General features: G+C 40.4%; 1 protein-coding gene across 7 annotated transcripts in view; it reads right to left on the bottom strand.

Annotated features, from left to right (window-relative positions):
- The window catches only part of LOC126299523 (uncharacterized), a 204,364-nt gene that overhangs the window by 111,137 nt on the left and 70,357 nt on the right, over window positions 1-22,870 (bottom strand). For all 7 annotated transcript variants that reach the window (XM_049991498.1, XM_049991497.1, XM_049991492.1 and 4 more), the window contains 2 exons: window positions 21,578-21,699; window positions 13,923-14,084 (listed from right to left, as the gene is read on the bottom strand). In XM_049991498.1, coding sequence (XP_049847455.1) covers window positions 13,923-14,084; window positions 21,578-21,699 — 284 coding nt within the window. The remainder of the gene's footprint in view (window positions 1-13,922; window positions 14,085-21,577; window positions 21,700-22,870) is intronic.

Here is a 22,870-nt window from a genome sequence, read left to right as displayed (position 1 = left end):
TGCTACACATATAGCACCACTCTTATCCATCGTCTATCAGAGGTCACTGGAACGGTGGGAAGTTCCACGGGACTGGAAGGAGGCCCAGGTCATATTTAATCTATAAAGGGGGGAAAATCGGATGCACATAATTACCGGCCAATTTCACATATTTTGTGTTCAGACATAATGACCTTTCTAGACTCTGAGAAGCTCATCTGCAGAAACCAGCACGGTTTTCGGAAACAGCGGTCATGCGAGACGCAGCTGGTCCTCTTCGTGCATAATATACAACAGGCTCTAGATACCGGCTCCCAGGTTGATGCCATATTTCTTAACTTTCGAAAGACGTTCGATTCAGTTCCACACTGTCGCTTGCTACAGAAAGAGCGCGCTTATGGTCTATCCAATGACATATGCAGTTGGATAGAAACTTTTCTGACAGGGAGAAGTATGTCGTCCTGAATGGGGTAACTTTAACAGAAACAAGAGTAACTTCAGGTGTGCCCCAGGGCAGCGTAATAGGTCCTCTGCTTTTTACAATGTACATAAATGGTCTGGTTGATGGTATCAACAGAAGCCTGAGACTGTTTGCCGATGATGCTGTAGTCTACAGGAAAGTAGTATCACACGAAAGTTGTGAACAAATCAATGAGGATTTGCAGAAAATAAAATGCGTGGTGTGATGACTGGCAGTTATCTCTCAATATTAGTAAGTGTAACCTACTGCGTATAATAAGGCGAAAATGCCCGTTCATGTACGAGTACAAAATAAATGATCAGACTTTGGAATCGGTAACATAAGTCAAGTATCTGGGTGTGACTATTTGAAATGATCTCAAATGGAATGATCAGATTACACAAGTAGTGAGTAAGGTGAACTCTAGATTGCGGTTTATTGGAAGAATCATGAAGCGATGCAGTCCTTCAACAAAGGAAATAGCTTACAGTATGTTAGTTCATCCAGTCTTGGAGTATTGTTCATCTGTATGGGACCCTTACCAGTTGAGTCTGATTCAAGAGATCAAAAAGGTCCAAAGAAGAGTGGCAAGATTTGTGACTGGTAATTTAGCCATCGCGAGAGCATTACAAATCTCATAGAAAGTTTGAAGTGGGACACACTTGCAGATAGGCGACGCGCTAAACAGAAGGGGCTGCTCACTAAATTCCGAAATCCAATCTTCACCGAAGATGTAGAGTATATACTATTACCACCAACTTTCAAATCGCGTAATGATCTTCATTTAAAGATAAGGGAAATAAGAGCTTTTACTGAGGTGTTCAGACAGCCTTTTTCCCTTGCGTAATCCGTGAGTGGAACAGAGGGGGGGGGCGTTAATATGACTTTGGAGCAAATTGTGCCCTCCACCACAACCCCCTTTGGTGGCTAGTGGAGTATATATGTAGATGTAGATGTAGATGTAGATGTAGATGCAGATGCCTCTTGTATGCAAAATGAGTAGGACATGTTGGATGATCATGAAATTGTCAAATAGCAATTGCATATGGAATCAAGAGTTGGTACATTCAAACTGAAGAGGGAAGATCTCCACTTCAGCAACAAGACTGTCTATGGGACTAGCCTGGAATGTACCGAAGTCAAACTCCATGATGACTGACTGGGTCTAACAATGTCAAAGCCAAAGTTGCTGCCAAGCCATAAACCTGATAACCACAGTCCAAGTGAGATTGGAACAGAGCCTGGTAGATATGAAGGGGTGAGCAGCACGTTCCACAACCCACGATGTGCGGGCAAAGAAGTAGGGAAATGTTAAGCTTCTATTTGCAGTTGTTCTTCGGTTGAACAATATGGAAAAGCCAAGTTAGTGTTTTACAAAGCGGAAGCTAAAAAACCAGTACTGGGCAACAATGTCCAAGTGCTGGATACAAAGGTAGAGTTTTAGGTCAGCATAGACTATGGCACAATGACAGAAATGCATGACCTGTGTTTTTTCAAAAGAGAATTGTAATCCATGGAAAAGTATTCAAGTGGATTCCCTTCAGATGGTGTCCTTGAAGCTGTTGGATTTAGGTGACCAACTCATGTAAGTAAGTGGTTTGCGTCTGCCTGGATGTAAATAAACATTGCAGATGGTGAGTGCTGAAGTCGCACTGCTGTTGCTTCCAACATGGCACACAGCGGAATCCATTCACTGACCATGCCACTGTGGACCTACACAGATACCTCCATATTCCCTGGTTCAGACAAAAGGCACAATAATTATGAAGTCTTGGGGAATAGTCATCAGTGAAATGCATTTTTTGTAGATAAATAGAAATTGCATAAGAAGAGAAATGGAGTGTTTTCGTCATCTGAGTAGCCTTGTCCCGATTCTCCTCCTCTTCCTTAACCTCCGCAGTCTTTGGGGGTTACTGCAGTTCCTTCAGTCATTCGTTGGTGTTGGGCCTCTGATCTGTGAGTTTCCGAAAAGAGGGGTAGTTGGAGAGTGCCCTGTCACCAGTAGACACGAGAGCACCTTCTTCACCCGGGTGCCAGAAGTGGTCCCAAAAATAGCGGCAGGAACAAGAAGAAAGGAGGGTGGTGGGAGAACTGGTTTCAAAAAAACTGAGGTAGTGGGATGATGACAATTATACGTAACTGGTCATCAAAGGAATGTAGACATTCATATTTTTTTCGTGCCTCAGTATACAACAGGTAGTCAATAATTTTATATACCTTCATTTGCTTTTCTTTCTTGAAGACTGGGCAAACCAGTGAATATGCAGGATGGTGTTCTATGAAATTGATACACAAAGGTGGTTGTTCACAAGAACTACCTTTGTGGATTGATCACCAGCTGGTGCTGCTTTTTGAGTCTGCCATGCAGCAGGATGGCATATGATTAAAGCATAAGCATCAGAAGCACCTCATGGGTGAAACAATTTATGGTTTTGCATCACATCCGTACACCAAGACTAATTGTGAGAGGACATTCCCTTCACTGGCTAAGATGTTCAATAATTCTTTGGCACCTCTTTGGAAACATCGGAAAGAATTTATGCTTCGCTGCTCAAGATTAGCCCGTAACTTCTCATATGTTTGAACATAGAGGTCTCTATAGAAGATGATTCCTTGGACTATATTCAAAATTGTGTGTGGAGCAGTTGTCACTGGTATATCAGTCAGGTGTTAACATGCCTGAAGAGCTGTAGATTGTGCAGCAAAGGAGGCTGTATTCAACGGTGTTCCAGTGTGCATTTTCCTAGTGACTCGACTTCTCCAACTTTATCTTTCATATGTTACGCAAAAAATAATGGTTTTGTAGTAGTAAAAGTATTCCCATCAGTTTGAGTACATACTAAGTATTAGATACATTGGATGTCTGACTTGTCCCTCTTCCCATGGGGTAGCCAGAGTAGATAAAGCAGTAGTGTTTTAAGTATTCATACTGAAACGTCTAGACCCGATTGATAAGCCGGCCACATCACAACAGCTATTGTTTTTGAGTAATTTGTCATGTTTCACGTGTGAAACACCTGCCCTGATGCAACCTACTCTGATCAAGGGCTCTCCCTTCAGGTCCCACCCAACAAAGGCCATATGGCATGATGGCCAATGCCTGAGTCCTGATATCCCAGGAAGTCTGGTATCACCTCCTCAGCATGTGTGGGAAGCTAGCAGCTCAGGCATCAGCAATGTAAGCCCTGTGCCATCAGGGAGCTCAACCGAAAGGGTGTACATAATAGCCATTCTGACATGGTGGGGTTGTTATGTTGGCTTTCATGCGTATATATGAGCCTATGCAGGTATTGTGCACAGATCTGTAACACTGCATGCATTTGGCATTATTTAAGGTATTCTTCCCCAGTCAGTCCACAATACACAAAAATTTTGCAAAATCAACCAAAAGGTGGTGCAAAGTAAATGAATGAATATGTCAAGCATGGAAAGCAGAACCTAGGGAATAGCCAGGTCGACATCAAAGGCTGCCACCATGAAAAGGAGAGTACAAGAAGGAAGTACAGTCAGGGACAGAAGACTGTAGCATAGTACAGGAGGTAGGTGCTGCAATAGCCTGGGGCCCACACTCACCATGGATGTACTCACAAAAGTATCATGAGTCCCCTGAGGGGGAGAAGTATTTATATTTTCAGCAGATTAGATAAAGAGGCAGTTGTGTTGTATCACAGTAGGGAACTGTAAACATGTAGCTCTGAAGGGGATCATGAAGAAGAACTGTTGCTAGGTTTAGAAGAATAGTTGATGATGCACTTGACAGTTGTGTACTAAGTAGAATAGTTCAAGGTGGTAGAGAACGTCCACAGTATTATGTCACTGTGAAGAAACTTCTAAAGAACCAAGAGCCTACTGTTAATAGTTGTAGAACAAAGCATAGGACTAGAGATATGGAGATGTTGAATACAATGCATTTGGCTGTCACCCTTCAATAATTACCATAGCACAATATCACCCTAAGGATCTCTTGTAAAATTTAAAGAAATTCTGGTCTCATATAAAGGCTGTTGTGGTACCACAGTTAAAGTCCAGACAGGGACAGAAATTGAGAGTAGCAAAGCCACAGCAGAAATGCCAAACTTGGTTTTCAAAGGATCCTTTACAAATGAAAATTCAGAAGTACTGCCCCAATTTAGTTCTTGCACCACAGCAAATATGAGTGATACAGATCTTCATGTCAGTGGCTCCAATTTAACAAGACTCCCAGAATCCAATGGAATACCTATCAGATTCTATGCCAAATCTGCGGCTGAGTTAGCTCCTCTTAACTGTAATCTACAGTAGATCCTTCGAACAACAAACTATGCCCAGTAGTTGTAAAAAAGCACAGGTCTTACTCATCAACAAGAAGGCTAGCAGAAGTGATCTACAGAACTACTGTCCTATATCCTTGAGCACCAGCTCTTGTACAATGACAGGACTTCTTATGAGATCAAAAATAATGAGTTATCTCCAACAGAAAAACCTCCTCCAGGTCAACTAGCATGGATTCTGAACACACTGATCATGTGGAACACCTTGCACTTTTCTAACATGACATCCTGAAAACTGTGGATCAAGACAGTCATGTAGACGCAGCATTTTTCCAGTTGTAAGAGGCATTTGATTCAGTACTGCTTTTAGTTTCAGTATCAAAACTGTGATTGTATGGAGCATCAGGTGAAATTTGTAACCAGGTCAAAGACTTTTTGGTGGGAATGATGAAGCATATTATCTTCAATGGAGAGTCATCGTCAGATGTGGAAATAACTTTTGGTGTGCTTCAGTGAAATGTGTTAGGACCCTTCCTGTTCCTGATGTATATAAATGGTAATCTCAAATTTTTTGTAGATGATGCAGATATATATGTTTAAGTACAGTCTGGAAAAAGCTGCACAAATATTCAGCCAGATCCTGGTAAAGTTTCAAAGTGCAAAGATTAGCAACTTGCTTTAAATGTTAAAAAATGTAAAATGGTGTATTTAATAAAAAAAAAAAAGGTTTTATACTGTGACTATAATATCAATGAGTCACAACTTCTATCTGTCAACTAGTACAAATACTCGGGTGTAACAATTTGTAGGGATATGAAATGGAAGAAACCTGTAGGCTCACCATGTGGCAGACTTCAGTACGGCACTATGCAAAGGCCAGGTCTGAGTTGGTTGATGGCAGCATATGAACTGATGGGCCCAGCCTATTGCTGGTGCTAAATAAACACCTCGGTCAGTGGTTCTACCCACACTACACTCACTACCGCAGTTCGTGAAAGCTTGCATTAGTACTCTGTCATGAGCCTGATTCTGTACATAGGTCATGCAAGCTGGCACAAGATGTTCACTGGTCAGTAGACAATGCCATGCCAAAACCTTTATATGGGACATACCCCAGTGCAACACCTGCAGCAGCTGCAGTAAGTGAGGAAGCAATGCCAGATTGACGACCACTCAACAGCTTTGCTCCTCCTTGGCAAGCAGGAAGACCTCCTGGACAAGGCTGAGCTGGGCATGTAGTAAGAAAAATGTACACTACACCAAATCATGCATGGGGAAGGGAATGGGGTGTGGATGACAAAAATGAGGTACTGCTGATGGCTTACGGGAGAATGGGCCTCAAAATTTTCAGCTTGACCTGAGGTATTCTCAAACAACCCAGACAGTACAATCGTAGCACAGAGTTCGAATCTTTAAAGGGAACTCTACCATGTATTGATGACTTATTGAGCTATCCACTGTTAAGCTTGAGGATGTTTGAAGCCAGCTACAGCTGTCCACGACTGGAAACCATAGACATAAGGCAGGTGGCAAATGTAGATGGTAACATTTAGGTTACACAAGGTAAACAGTAATCGGAGGAGCTTGCGGATTTCAGACACTCAGGGCAATTGTCCCACGGTGGAAGTTTCAGTTCAGAGAATTAACTGCTAACTCCATGCACTATCTAGATGTTGTTGTAAGGTGCAACAGTACGCATTAGACACAAACAGGTATGTCATGGCACATGTAGCAAGCATTATTCTTGCCCCAGAGAACATAAATGGCAGCGGGTTCACACAGGTTAGTGTGAGATGGGAAATGAGTAAAATTGATGGAACAGAGGTCCTCAGTCCTGAGCGAGAAGTATTCATCCTTAAGGAGGAGCAAAGTGACATAAAACTAGCCATACTAGGATGAGAAGTGATGTTTAGCTCTTAGCTGAACACTATTCCTACAAAAATCTGGAATTGGTTAGTGTCAAGGTCAGGAATAACCCTGCCTACAGAGAAGTAGAAAGGAAAGGACCTAAATGTAGTTCGCTAAAGGTGTCATGGAGGTGCAGACCAACACGCCAGATTCACTTGTATCTGTAAAGTGCTAGTGCATTGGCAGGCCAACTACAAATAGGGAGAAACATTGCACAGCCACAATCCTTTAAAAACCCATGATTTTTGTATTCAGACACGTTCTCAGTTAGAATGTTTGGGCAACAACTCCATGTCACTTGATGCCAGCCTTGGATAATTTCCAATTTAAGTCTGTTTTCTCACTTTTGATTGCCACTTCTAGTAGCTCTCACACCCTTGGACTCAGATACTGACTTCTGTTGGGCCAAAACTGAATCCTTTGTTTCTTCTAATATTTAGTGATTGCCTTCAGTGTAATAGTGTAGTATGAATGCAATTATTCAGACCCTGAGTTCCTCAGGTCTCCTACAAGTATCCTTATCGAATCCAAAAATCCGCACCTCTCATAGGTGACCTATGGCAGTGTTTGGTGCCGATCCGTGCAGTCACCTGCCATCTCTTGACATTTCTCTTTCAGCATTTGCTCCTAACCACTTGGGAACTGCAGACTGACCTCAACCCCCCATTTAAGTTCCTGTGTGCTTCCTCTATGCTATGCCAGGATATTACAGCTGATTAGAATACTAAACAAATTTTGTCAACTATCTGGAAGTGAAATAAATAAAAGGCACAGCCCAAAAATATTTCGCGTCAACAGTGAATTAACCACCAACAACATAAGTTGTCATTTCACATTCTTATAACATGCTGAGACAGAGAATGGCCCCTGCAATGGGATGAAGCCCCAGAGCCCGTATGTGCATAAGTTAACTAGGTTGACCATTGCCCATGTATTTACCTGAAACTCAGTCATCCATCCACAACCATGATCAATGATAGCAGAATGTGCAGGGGTAAAGTTTGTGGTATGTTGGAGATAGCCACGAAGTCCAGTGAAAACACTGGTGCCTCCGACGATCGTCCTGTGGCTCACGGATTGCCACAGACTGATGCCCAGTGGCCTACTTTATGGAATACCCCACCCAAGGCATCTACATGCAGGCAATCCTGTCTAATACACTCCAAATGACAATTGTGCCAGGAATGGCAACTTGTCCATTCAGTAGAAACAGATGCACAAGGAGAACAGTGCCAAGAACACAAAACATTTCTCAAGCAGGCATCACAATACTTTCACTTACTTGTACCCACCAAATTTGACGTGAGCGAAGATGGGCAGTGACACATCATTGCTGCACTCGAATCTTCAATGTTGTCTTCAAAAGGCTGCTCAGCATCATACAAGGTCACCTGGCCAACCCCATGGGGCAACTGCAGTTGTTTACCACACGTATCTAGATTTGCCAACTGTCATAAATTATGTACTTCACTACCACCGGAAGTTCATGCGATTCAGAAATCTGAGCAACTGTGGCTAAGGGTCAAACACGACCAATGCCCCAGTTTGGCCCCTGGGGGCAGGCGCAAACCAGACGATTACGTCCCTAATCAGCGAGTTCGCCTACAAAGTAGCACACTGGGGGGAGGGGGGGGGGGGGGGGACACTTGTGTGAGAGGCCTTTCATGTCAGTGATCCAGACTGCATATGGCTGCCCATGTCACTTGGGGTAGTGGTTAAATTGCAACCGTACTGCCACTGCATGGGTTTGATGTCCAAAATACTGTGTGAATAACTGAGAAAGTCTACAAACTTAATGTTCTAAGATTCGGTAGAAGGCACCTAATTTTGCACTGGTGGACAATTACAAGTGGCCTTATCAGATGGATTGATGACATGCCTTACCTGGCAGTGCAGTAAGAACTGGCACAGCCTACTCTTCCACCTATTCACAGACTCATCACAACCAGAAAAGGGTGTTAGGGTGGTGAGGAAGGCTCCTCTGCAGGCATTTGGTGTACCACCAGCGTGATGTGAGAGCGGATCAATTCTGCATTCCATCTGAGCAGTTTTGCATCTGCTCCTGCTGCAGCTTTTGTTGCTGCTCCAAGAGGCACAACTGTTCCTGCCAGCATTGCAAAAATTCCAGGTGTATGGTGGCCACGAACCCTAACACTATGGGGATTTAAAAACAAATAAAAGCATCATCAGTGCAAAAACATCCTCTGTCTCCACTTTTATATCTGCTCAGTGTGACAATACCATGATACTGTCCTGTCAGCACAAATGTAATGACACCAGCCAGCAGTGGCTCAACTATGGAAGCCAGGCAGCTGAACCGCAGAAAAAGGAAAACAAACTCAACAGTCTACAATGGAACAGTGTGTCCAAACACTACATAGAGGTGGGCAGGGAGAAAGACACAAAACATGGGCAGCATGAATGACTGAATAATTAGCATATGGTACCAAGAGCAAGGCTTGATGCTAAGGCCAGGTCCAAGTTGGTCGATGTCAGAATAAGAACTAACGAGCCTGTCCTATCGCTGCCAACAAGTGAACAACTATGTCACCAGTTCTGGCCATACCACACACTGTGCGCACAGTCCATGGCTGCTTGGCACACTACTCTGCCATGAGAACCGAATTAGCTCATCTGCATCCATATCATTGTCACCTGGCAAGGATACTAAGCTATCCATACCATTGTCACCTGGCAAGGATACTAAGCTAAAGGAACTTAACTAGTAGACACTTTGGACAAACAACCTATCCTAAGAAAGCCTACTAGCAAAGTTTTGAGAACCAGCTCCGAATGACTCCCTGTGTATCGTCCTCATATGGATCATGCACACAGGCATTTAAACAGTCACTCTTCCCACACTCCATATGGACATGCAAAGGGAAGTATCCTATGCCATGCGATTCAGAGTGGTTTGCAGAGTAAGGGTGTGGATGCGGATGGAAGGCCAGATCCGAGTTGGTCAATGTCAGCATAAGAACTGACAAAGAGCAGGGTTGACCACTCAGTGCTGAAATATGCTGCTGAGCTATAACCAAATGGCTGCTTCGTAAACGGTACCATGTGGACCAGTCAACAACTCAACTATACTGCAACTGGTTACATTTAGATCTTAACTAACTACACATATATATGTATGTATGTATGTGTGTGTAAATTTTGCATGGACATGGGAATCTCTGATCATTCTGCTTTGTCTACTGGATTGGAAAACGTAAGTAAGAGCATGCATGTAAGAAACCACATGGCAAAGAAATTTTGATAAAGGAAATCTGTTTAGTAATAAGCTAAAGGAAGTTTAACTAACACAAATTTTGACAAATTCCTTCAATTAAATTATCCATCTAGGAGCTGGTGCAGCAAAGTGTCAAATGAGGTAAAGAGGATCATCAACGGCATAATAATTTCCAGTGCAAAGGAAAGGCAGCTGCATAAAAAAAATAAAATACTAAATAATCACTGATTTCCCTTAATATTTCAGACTTTATGAAATAATATTTAAAATAATTGTTAAGGAAGTAAAACAAATGGGAAATAGCAAAATAGTTTTAAGGCATAAAAATAAGACAAAGGTTGTGGGGTCATTAGTAAGTCTAAATAACAGAGTAATTTGTTCTTATGTTCACAATGTTAATTCGCATCCATTTTTCCGTTAACATAATTATAAATTTTCCACTATTTACACTTAAGTAAACAATTTCTGTGGCAGAAAAAACAGTGTGAACGACATAACACACAGCTGGTGGGATGTTTACCTTCAAGTAGAGTTTACAAACATTATGTGGTAAAGAAGTGTTGGGTTCTGATAAGCTTCAGTATTAGTCCAAACAGAAGTAAAGTTGGTGACAATGAACGAGCTACGATAGCACCTTTTTCTGGATAACTAATTTCAAACTGTGACAGATGTGGAGACTCTTCCGGAAAACACACTGATGAGACAGGATTTGACAATATATTATTTCGCTTAAAAATACCTAAACACTGATTTGCAGGGAAACCCTATCAAGTGCTGATTTTTGTTTTGAAATAAATAAGTAGCATAGTCCAAGAGAAATATTAATAATCATAATAGTCACACATTTCAGCAGCTTCTTTCAGAATATATATCCCGATTTTTTGCGTTTGGTTAAGATGGAACCTGATAGCACAGCTAAAATTGAATGGCACATTTCATTCTATATCATGGTCTACAAATTTATATTTCATTATGCTGCTACCTATTTTCATACACACTGCAACATACTGGAAAGCAATTCTTTCATTGGGTCCACCATCTTATGGAGTCACTCTATGACCACGAGACAGAGCATTACGACCAATGCACATTGTGAGATTGGATACAGCTTGATGGCAAAACAACATGTGATACACTAAAGAAGTATACGTATATGTTGAGCAAAGAAGAAGAGGAATTGATTGAAGCCAAATTCGAGGCAAAAATAGGGAAATCCACAGACATAAACGACTTTGATCAAGGGTGACTGTTATGGCCCAGCCCCTGGGAATGACCACTTGTGAAACTGTGAAGCCTGTCAGCTATTCACATGCTATTATCATGAGTATCTGTTGAAAGTGACTGAAGGAAATTGAAACCACAAGCAGGTGACAAAGTGTTCAACGTCAGTGCCGAATGCGGAGGTTGAATGTCTCCCGTTTCCCTAAAGCAAGATAGGTGGCAAACTGTGGGAACTCTAATGACAGAGTACAATGCTAGTGCACGCCCACATGTTTCAAAGCACACTGTTTAGCATACACTGTTGAACATGGGGCTCCAAAGCAGATGACTAACATTATTTCCTGTTAATCCAATGACGTTGTCAATCACAACTGCTGTGGGCATGGGATCAGTGAGATTGTACCGAGGTTCAACGAACATTTTGCTTGCTTGGATGAATCACATTTCTTGTTCCAGCAGATCTATGGTCATGTATCGATACACTGCCTTCTACCAGGTGAACAGCTGTTCGAAATGTGCACTGCAACATGGATGGAGGCTGATGGCAGCATATGATGCTATGGAGGGCATTCACCTGGACTCCCATGGAAACTGTGCATGTCACAAGGTCAGAATTATACTACAGTGGTTTGAGGATGTATTATCTACCTAATTAACCTGATGGGAAGCAAATGGAACACAAACTTAAAAATCAATTTCTTGCAATTTACACCACTTTGTAATCTCTTGAGATGTGGTAGTGGGTTTCATTGATAAGTGTCAAGTCTGTTGCCAAAAACTTTCTAATATTACAATCAAGTATCAGAGTAATTCAATGACTCCTTTACAAATGTAGCAGAAATGGTTCTGAGCACTATGGGACTAAACTTCTGAGGTCATCAGTCCCCTAGAACTTAGAATTACTTAAACCTAACTAACCTAAGGACACCACACACAAATGTAGCAAAATCTGATAATTTAACAGATCATCATAATAAAGAGACGCCCTTGGGCTTGATGAACATCTTACAAAATTTATGAAGCTTTTATGCAGGACACAGAAAATAAAATATCAGAATTAAAAAAAAAAAAAAAAAAAAAAAAAAAAAAAACTGCTAGTTGGGTTCGAATAACCATCTATGTTATTGAAACAGTAGAAAACTTTATTAAACACCCACTATCTCAAACAACTGAACAATATTTTAAAGGTCTCCATCTAAGGGGTACTGCAGTGTGCTGAAGTTAAACCACTTTTCAAGAAGGGATTGACAGAGGAGATGGAAAACTATAGCTCTATCTCAATTCTCCAGTCATATCAAAAATATTTGAGACAGCTGCTGTTACCAAAATACAAAATTTTATTGTAAAATATTTCCACTAGCTAAACACTCAATTATGTTTTAAGCAAGCAAAAATTATCATAGATGCAGTAAACTTTTTTTCAGAATTACACAACAGTAATAAGGTTGCAGTTATCTTTCCTATAACGAAGGATTTTGATTCTGTAAATCACTGCTTATTTACAAACTTGACAAGTATGATACTTGGGACAGTGCTCTACAACTGTTTAAATCCTGCTTATGGAACAGAAAACAATGAGTAATCATCACATTAAAAGGGGTAAATTATTATTCTGAATGGAAAGCAATATCTCAGAGTGTCACACAAGGCTCCATACAAGGCACAGTCCTGTTTATTTTATGCAAATGATCTACAGGTAAATGTTCCTGCAACCAGTTCTGTTTGCAGAGGGTACTTCTGTGTTACGAATTTTTCTTCCTGTATCACTACTGAGAAATGAAATGATCAAAAACAGAATGTTAGATCGCTACCAAAACTGTTGACGCATGTTCTTGAACTGTATTACCATGACTTGTCCTAGATACATGTAAAGGTGGTAAGTGGTCATAAACAACGACAGTTTTGTGTGAATTTTGTCAAGTTCATAGTACTGGAAATATCCACAGCATCTGTGGTCTACTGCCAAACACTTTTGAAAGTGAAACACATTTCCAAATGACTATGTGGAAACAGGAGATCTGGAATTGTGCTAATTCTCTCTCTCTCTCTCTCTCTCTCTCTCTCTCTCTCTCTCTCTCTCTCACACACACACACACACACACACACACACACACACACACACACACACACACACACACAAATAGAGGCAATATCGAATTTTGTGTGGGAATTTCCAACAACCTCCTTACTGCTCTCATCTCGCACTCAGTGACAACAATACCTTGTGACACCTCAAGGTATAGCATGCTTCCCAACGATTTTGTGTTCATTGAAGTGTTCAAAATTACTGTGTTGTACTGGCTAAAATACTAGGTAACAGATGATTAGCACCGTTTTATCAAAAAGTTTTGTGAATAAAGGCTACACAGAAAACTCACTGAGTGTGGATACAGTGTCTTTAGGTTTGTGTTGATAAATGAAGAACGGTTTTGGAGCTCTCTATCAGGAGAAGACATACACTGAGGATTTAGACAGATTCTTGTATCCTTTTAAGGGGCATGGAAAATGAAGCACTTACCTCTAAAAAGAATAAGATGTAAATTTAACACCAAGACCTAAAGCTGACTGGGAAGAGAGAGAGAGAGAGAGAGAGAGAGAGAGAGAGAGAGAGAGAGAGAGAGATAATGTTACTCTTGGCATGAGATTATATGTGAAGAAGATGTAAGCAATAACAACTGATGCATAATCTAAATTAATGCCACAGAACGACTGAGAGCTTTATTAATTTACAAATGATTTAAGATTCTAACACACACCATCAGCTTTCTTTCATAAAGTATATAAATTAGATAAAGTTTAAAAAGACAAGACTGAGCCTAATATTCAGTAATAATTTAAAAAACATGCAATGAAGTTTAATGTTACTCACCTGTAGAAAAGCTCGGCTTGGCGACCAAGATGACGATAACGAGCCAAGTCTCCCAGGTGAACTAAACAGTACTGGCACATGTAATAACATGAATTCTTGTTGGGTTTTGCAACTGATTTAGGAGGAAGAATTTTCTTCGGACAAGCATAGCTCCTGCCATTCCTAAACAACAGGGAAGCCAAAAACAAATATTGTAGTCTTCTAATATCTGTGTGTGTGTGTGTGTGTGTGTGTGTGTGTGTGTGTGTGTGTGTGTGTGTGTGTGTAGGGGGGTGGAGGGAGTACACTCAGGAAGGGTGGGGTGGGGCGGGTCGGGGCATCGATGGAGGTGGTGGGTCATCACATGCATACGTGTTTGCATGTAAATTTTTCTTGACTGTGCTGCACCTTAGATTTAAAGCCACTTAAACTATGTTTACTATAGATGAGATTTAGAAGTAAAAAGAATACAATACCCCTGCACACTTAAAAGAAATCAACAGTCTACTACACCAATTCGGAAATATGCAAACTACCCAAAGGTATGGGAACAATTTCGAATTTTGTGTTCCTCCACTAAAACAAGACCCAGTGAAACAGTAGGATGGATAAAAAGTGGGAAGTACAGGTCTTAGAATAGAAATGTGACCACCTATTGTAGTCATATAGGCATATGTCCCCTCTTCTAGCCTATCCACCCAAAACTATGCTCTGCAGTAATATTTCACTTTCTGGGACATGAAAAGTTGACAAAGTGTGACTTGATGTAGTAACAGCCCTCTAATTACAAACATCAGAATATGGATGTGATCCCACTAAACTGAAACTTTTAAGATGTGGAGACTTGGGTGTTTAAACGACCTTCAAGAAGTGATAGGGAAAGAGATCAAAACTGTATTAGCAAGCTGTGATACTGCATAAATCTACTGACATCAAAGGTCACAAAAGTGAACATTTGAGCCAGGCAGATAAAATGAAGTGGTGCCTCACTCTTTACTAGAGGAAGAGCTGCAGCTGTATACAACCATGTGGAAGAAAGATGAGCACATATAAGTTGGGCCAGCACATGGCCCACAGACACACTATTTTTCCCTAGCCAAGGAAAAAGTCATTTGAGAACATCCCATGGATCAAATCCATCTCCAGGAACTGAGATGTGTTGACAACTGTGGCTGTGCCACCACCACATCGTTCACTTAGTGCAGCCAAAAGGCAGCTGCCTGTCACTAACTCTGCCTGTTGGCACTTGTACGTGTATTGATGAACGCGTAAGTCGGGTCTCTTTCTGGAGTTCGACTGTCAGGCTGCATTTTATTTCCCTTGGTCCTTTGCTACAGTGAAAACAATTACAGCATCACACCAGGTAGGCACTGCAGCAAAGCAGGTTAGCATCTAGGATGTGTTCCTGCCCTGGCTTAATGAAGTAGCAGAGTTGCTTTATGATAAGTTAATATTACAAAATGAACCAGTAAAGTTGGAACAGAGAGAGAAGGTTGAAGTTCACCCGAGAGCTGTTACACAAGAATTACCCCAACATGTAATAATATACAAGGCAACACAAAATGAATATAGTGATTAAAATTGATATTTATACTTTATAGGTGTCGTATGTGTATCTCCTCAATCACATGGATATCTAAATGATAATTTTGTGCCACAAATTCTGAAGCAAGTGAACACACATTGACATTATCACTTTATAAATGTGTATCTTGAGTTATGTAATTGTTTTCAGCAAAAGAGGCACATACAGATGGTCTTTCACATAACCCCATCAAAAAAAGATCCATGGGAGTCACGTCAACAGAACTAGGTTGCCAAGAGCAGAACACAGCATCATTATGTCCATTACGTCTGCAGCTCGTGCTCTAGTGGGTAGCGTTGCTGCCTTTGGATCATGAGGTCCCGGGTTTGATTCTCGGTTGGGTTGGGGATTTTCTCTGCCTGGGGACTGGGTGTTGTCGTCGTCGTCGTCGTCTTTCATGACAGTGGCTAGATTTGACTGTGTAAAAATTGGGACTTTGTACGGGCGCTGATGACCGCACAGTTGACCGCCCCACAAACCGAACATCATTATGTCCATTACAACTTATCCTTTGGGAAACCCAGTAACTTGAAAGATAATGATTAAAAAATATGGGGACCCCCAAATGTGAATGTCAAGATGACCCACCTTGCTGAAAGATGCAAGCCATGGAGTCCATATCAAGTTACAGCATCATCCATTGCTCAAGAACGTCCAGAAAAATGTTTGCTGAAACTCTTCAATCAATAAAGAAAAATGGACCATACAATGTTTGTGCAGAAACCACATGGAACACATTTAACTTTCAGTGAGTCACACTAATGTTCAGTTACACATGAAGGCTTCCATGTACTCCATATTTGAATGTCTACTGACCAACCTTGCTACTTTGTGGAAGATTGCCTCATCACTAAAAAATGACAACTTTTCACCAATTCCTCACCACACAGTCATTGGCTTCCAATTCACTCTGCTTACTCAACAATCTGATTTTTAACTTTCTCTGAAATCCGTATAAGTGCAGGGCTATGCATTAAATAATTAAAGCTATTTGTAATCCTTAGATTCATTTTGGATTGCTCAGTATTAATTTTTTCTGACTTATAAGGCAGCAGTCGATTAATATACAGTTTACATCAGAAATACGTACACACACTTTGAACTGTTATAGAAAATTTGCTTTGATATCTACAATGTTAAATTTCCACAAAAACTAATGTAATGTTTCTCCAACAGGTGGTAGCAGAGTCATCAATCAAGCTACGCAACCCAGTTAGTGCTAAGAGAGTAACACTGACATGGAGAACATACGTTTGAGCTTTCAAGAGTGGAAGCAGGCTAGTAAGTGGTACTGGTAGTTTGAGAATGTTGCTGCAGTTCAGACACAGCAGAGACATGAATATTGGACTGATCCACCATAAAGATTAATTATTTACACATTTACGAGACAAATTTGAGGCTCATGGAACAGTGTGGGACGTGCATAAAGGCTGAAAGGGTGACAATGCACGGCTCCAAGTGATGAATCCACAGTTAAGGTGCTGGTACTTTCAGTGTTCACCAAACAAATGTTCAAGGCCAGGGTCATGGGAGGGTGGGGTAACTACAAATAGTGTGCTACATATTCTGAAGAAATTTACATGGTGGATAAAAATAAGGAACCACTAAAAATGCAACGCATTGCCATGCCAAATATGTGGTAGAAAAACCGTTTGCATTTGAAGCAGCTTACAGCCATCTCAGAAGGGATAAATACAGGTGCTGTATGGTTTTCAAGGGAATCTTATACCCTCCTTGCTTCAAAATAGTGATAATTCTGAAACAATGATGATGGAGGTGGATAGCAATCTCACACCATTCTCTACAAAGTAGACCACAAATGCTCAATAATACTGCGATCTGGTGACTGTGTTGGCCAGGGGAAATGCGACAATTCATCCTCGTGCTCACAAAGCTAGCCTTGGACGATGTGAGCTCTGTGGAGATGGCGCCTGCCGTCTTTGAACACAGTATCACCATTGGGGAAAAAACACTGTACCATGGGATGGGCCTAATCTGCAAAAATGGTCACATAGGCCTGGGCAGTAATGCGGCCTTGCAGAGTAACCATAGGGCCTATGGAACATCATGAACTGGCTGCCCAAAGTATCACAAAAACCCGACCTTGTTTCTCATCACCAAACCCCCTTCTTGTTTCCACTCTTGGTATATAAACTCGGCCAGAAGTTGGAAACGGTGTGAAACAAGACTCATCCCACCAAACAATAATCTTCCATTCCTCCATAGTCCACGTACTGTGGCTTTGACACCATGTTTTTCTGTTACGGGTATTTGGATCACTGATGAGTGGTTTCAGAATTCCAAGCTGGCCCTGCAATTCCCTGCTTATGGAGCTCTCTTTGTGCTGTTTCGGTGCTAACAGGGTTTGTGGGTGTGACATTCAGTTCTGCAGTGACTTTTACAGCTGTCATCCTCTTATTTCTCACCACAATCTTATTCAATGACCATCCGTCACGATCACTTAACACACCCTTTTGTCTGCATTATTACTTTGTGGATGATCTTTTTCAACTTTCCCTGTATGCAGTATAAACCTTGATACAATGTCTCTTGAAACATCAAACACTTGGGCTGTCTTCGTTATGGAAGTATCCGCCACATGAGCACCAACTATTTGCCCAAATTCAAATTCACTTAGCTCCAATATATTGCACTCACAACTACACAGAACACTGTTCTGATCACAACTGTATGTACTGAGGACATTGCACAGAGCCGTTTGTCATCAAACACAACAGTACAACCTGCAGGCTTATCTAGCATCTACATTTATGTTAACCCTTGCAAAATTCACATGTACATTCCAAGGGTAAGCGACGACAATGCAGATGCCAGGTACAATTTTGTGAATGTGTTCAGGAGATGGTTACATGTGAACAGGGATTTGGGGCAGCATTGTTTTGTTGAATGAAGCACAATTTAAACTTAACAGGACTGTCAACAGCCATAAAGGTGGGTACTGGGCTTAAGATTACCCTCACAATACTGTTAAAAAGGCTGAAAATTTATCTGGCGTACATATGTGGTGCAGTTTGTCTCCTAACAGGCTCACTGGGCCATTCCAGTTTGAAGGGACAACAACTGAAGAAAATTATGTATCAATGCTCGATGACATTTTCCTTGCCATTCATGCAATGTAAGGTAATGACAGATTTTATTAACAACAAGATGGCGCCCCTCCACAGCATTGTAGGGATGTGTGAGCATACCTACATCAAAATGTACCAGGGCAAAGGACAGAAACCAAGGGACCAATGTTGCTTCCTGCCTGCTCTCCAGGCCTTAATATGCTCAATTTTTGACTATAGGATACTCTAAAAGGTGTGGTGTACCATCATAAACCACATAACCTGGACAGACTTTGGGATGAACTTCAAGTGGTGTATGCAGAAATCCTATTGGACACTTTGAGGTGAAGCACGGAATCATCATGCCTTTTATACAGAAATGTATTTATGTTGAAGGCCACGATTTTGAACACTTGCTTTAATCATCATTTGGAACATTCACTTTGGCCAAAAATTACACTTATTTTTCAAACTTGAATGTAGTCTTACTTTTTGCAAGAAATTTAACCTTGTACATTAAGAAATAAATTCTCTATGACAGTTCAAAGTGTGTGTACATTTTTCCAACACAGCCTGCATATGTAGTTTCTATTTATGGAAAGAGAAGGGTGGGTGCAATGGGGAAGGAACAGGGAAGACTGTATGTTTAAAGGTATATATTTTTGCAGAGACAAAATATAATAGATCAATTGAAGAGTAACAATAATTTCTGTTAACCCTTCAAGATAATTTTCTCTCTCTTCCCCCTTTAAGCATGGACTGAGGGCCATCACATTTAATTTCTAAAGATTTTTGTCACATTTTCACATGTTTTGCTCTGTGGTAACATTCTATTCTTGGAAATCATAAACCTGATTACGGTGATAAATGACCATTACATAAGAGCTTTTGTGTGTTTCAGTCCAACCAAGTACAGGGACACCACTGGTGGTACAACAGCATTCACCAAACTAACCACCAATTACATGACTCATTACTTCAGACACACAAAATTTTTCCTGTAACACTTAGGAAAAGCTGGCTATAAAAAACAATGGCTCCACCTGTCTCCTGTTTACAGTTGCTGCAGAAGGCATTGAAAGGACTAGTTAGTTTCATGCCGTCTAATAATAAGGATGAGACAAAAGAACACACAATTATTCTATTGGGTATGATCAGGCATCGCGCAACAAAGCCCTCAGTTAGCAGCTATGTTGTCTAGTATGAATCTTCTCAAATTTGTGCAGACAGTGAAGTGATGAGAGACAACTTAGTCTTACCAAGTTAGATTTGGTAGTTATTATTTTCATTTGTAAACAGTCTAGTGTATTTTAGGACTGGTGGTTATGTTGTCCTTTGACACCAGTACTGCAAGAATTCTCCAGCAAATAGCTAGATAATATTTCTCAAAGTGTCTCATGTCTACCAGGGCAGCCCAAGCTCACTCCCACTTAAAATAATTCTTCCCCCTTTCAATAATTGTCTATTGTGCGAATTTCATATATTTAACTTGCTCTAGCCCAAATACCAAATGTCAAGGAAAACTGATAAAAGTCTCCTATACAACACCACAGCTGAGACTGCAATAAATAATCAGGGATAGCATTTCAGTCCATCTGTGTTCTACCATGTTTCTGATCAATGTTAGTTTAGAAAATGTTCTCTGTTATGCCAGTTAACCTCAATCTCTATACTGTTTGTACTCTTTGCTGCCATTTCTGTGAATAACTCACATGCATCTGCTTCTGTGCTAATAACATTAGCCCTCATCAAGCCTACAGAGCGCTCTAAAATTTATCCATTGTTCCTGATACAAACAACCCTCTTCCCAAATGGCCATATCTGTATTTTATCGACAATTAATACCCGACTGTTATTGGGGAGAATGAAGCCTGTTATTAGATGAAAATTCTGATTGCAACAATCAAACAAATGGCCTGTACTTCTTTCTCAGACCTACAGTATAGTACCTACAGTGCCTGACTGGCAGGCAGGCTACATTACCACAAACTGGCAAATGTGACATGGGGGACCATCTTGATATTTGCTCATGTGATTTAAGGAATCCACGCCAAACTGAAATCTGGATGGCTAGATGGGGGATTAGAGCTGGTTTCCTCCTGATTGTTTGTCTAGTGTCTTGCCACTGCACCAGCTCATTCGGTATTACCTTTTGAGTTACATTATCACTTTTTTTAGTACACACATGCTCCCCAACCACACAGCAGACTCATGCTTTTCAAAATAATTTAGAACTATTATTCCCATTGAATTTTGATAAATGGTTCTTGTGGTTCTTTCCTGTAATCCACTACACCAAAAATCATGACAACACACTGAGAACAACAATATGTTTTATTGTTAGTGGTAACTTGTGCAAAAGATAGTGAACCTGTTGTTTGGTCCATTTGTGTCACAGACAGATGGGGGCAGAAAACCAAATACTCTTGTACAGAGCCCAAAAACAAAAGACAAAGATCCCATGGATCTCCATACCCCATAGTGTTCAGTAAGGTGAGCAATCCTTGAAGTGGATTGTCTAGAAAAATGAAAGTTCGTGTGTGTGTGTGTGTGTGTGTGTGTGTGTGTGTGTGTGTGTGTGTGTGTGTTAGTATAAATCAATTAGTTAAATTGTGTAGCATTAGTGTGCCTTATATGCTCATCTCTCTATGAGCAATTTTGCAAGCCTAGTGATCTATCATCAGGTGTAGTAAAGTTCTAATCTGTGAATGCTCAGGTTAATTATTCCCATGTTCCACAGATCACACCTGTTACTTGTCATTATGACATAGAACACCCCAGTTTTACAATTAAAATGCACTTTCTCAGTCAAAAATACAAATAATATTAAATGAACTAAATTTTATCTTATTTTTACTCAGTTACAAAAATCTGTGTGAATTAAATTACCAAGTATTATACGAACTACAGTAACATTCAGCAGGTTAGAGTCTCAAAATTTACAACAAATTTATTAATTTAACAATTAGTGTATGCCCAACAACAGTTATTTCTACATGTGGAAGACAATTATTTTACTTTACCTTCTGAACGGTAGCTCTAGATCGAAAGCAGAACAGACATCATGAAGAAGTGCAGAGTAAAATGCAGTGGCCGACTCTAGAAATCGTGTGAGCTTATTTTCAGATTCATCACGTCTGGGATTCTGTAAATTATAGAAATGCTCCACTTGAATGAAAATACTATTAGCTTGTCTTTCGATAAGCAAGCAATTTTATATCACTTTAATATCATCCACCTCACAAATGAGAAGTAGGAATCAGTAAGTCAATCATAATATTTATTTAGTACACGACCACATAAAGATAATGAACACAGAGAGCAATGTGTTTCAAGAGTCAGAGACTCATAATCTGGTTGTCAATTTTTAAACGATTAAACAGTGTCATCCTAACATGTGAAATAGCAATCATGAAATGCAATCATGAAATACAACCATTTCGCAAAAAGTTTTTCATCTCACACAGTAGCTACGAAGTAAAATGATCAGGACAAAAAGTTCTCATCTTACATTTACTTTCAGCCACTTGTGTCCTTTCAGGTACATCGGATTACCATTTGATTCCCACAGTGCCCACCAGTCTTCAGTAATGCTTTCAGTTACATTTGCTTGTCCTTCCTGTTGACTTAGCCCAACAGTTTGTACAGTGACACTAATGCACACTGCCAGGCGAATGCACCAAATAACTGACATCCCTTCAATTTCAAAACTTATTTAATAGTTATCTCTGCAAAATGTATGACTATCATGTTTACACTGAAAAAAAAAAAAAAAAAAAAAAAAAAAAAAAAAAAAAAAGGATCGATTAAACAGTTGAGGAATCCATTTAGGCTGTCTCCCATTTGTACATTAAGCACATTTTAATAATGTCCTGGCGGGTTGGTATTTCCAGGCCTTCAACTAACAATGTCAGCATGACATGTGCCATAACCCGATTTCCCTAAAACGTTACTCCATGGAAGAGGAGTCAAAATAAGCGAACACATGTCCCAGCTTATCCACAGATACTAGACTGCTTCTGGGAAAACCGTAATCAAAGTTTTCAATTTAATTTTGGTGACATTTAGTGGGCAAAAATCTTAGCCAGAATAGTGACACAGTTGCTACTGTTGTGGCCACTCCCTTTTGCGCCCCATGTTCGAAATCCAATTCTCGTTTTTTATTTATTTATTTATTTATTTCATTCATATATCTACCCATGTCTGTAGAAGATTACTACAGGAATGTTTCTTATCAAGTTATGGGGAACAAGGGTGTTATATTCATCGTAAAATTACAACTGGTTTTCACAATAAATGTCATACATTTATTATAT

This window comes from Schistocerca gregaria, chromosome X, assembly GCF_023897955.1.
Source record: "Schistocerca gregaria isolate iqSchGreg1 chromosome X, iqSchGreg1.2, whole genome shotgun sequence".
Taxonomy (NCBI): Eukaryota; Metazoa; Arthropoda; class Insecta; order Orthoptera; family Acrididae; genus Schistocerca; species Schistocerca gregaria.
The sequence above is the reverse complement of the archived record's forward strand: the minus strand, read 5'-3'. Positions and strand labels throughout refer to the sequence as shown.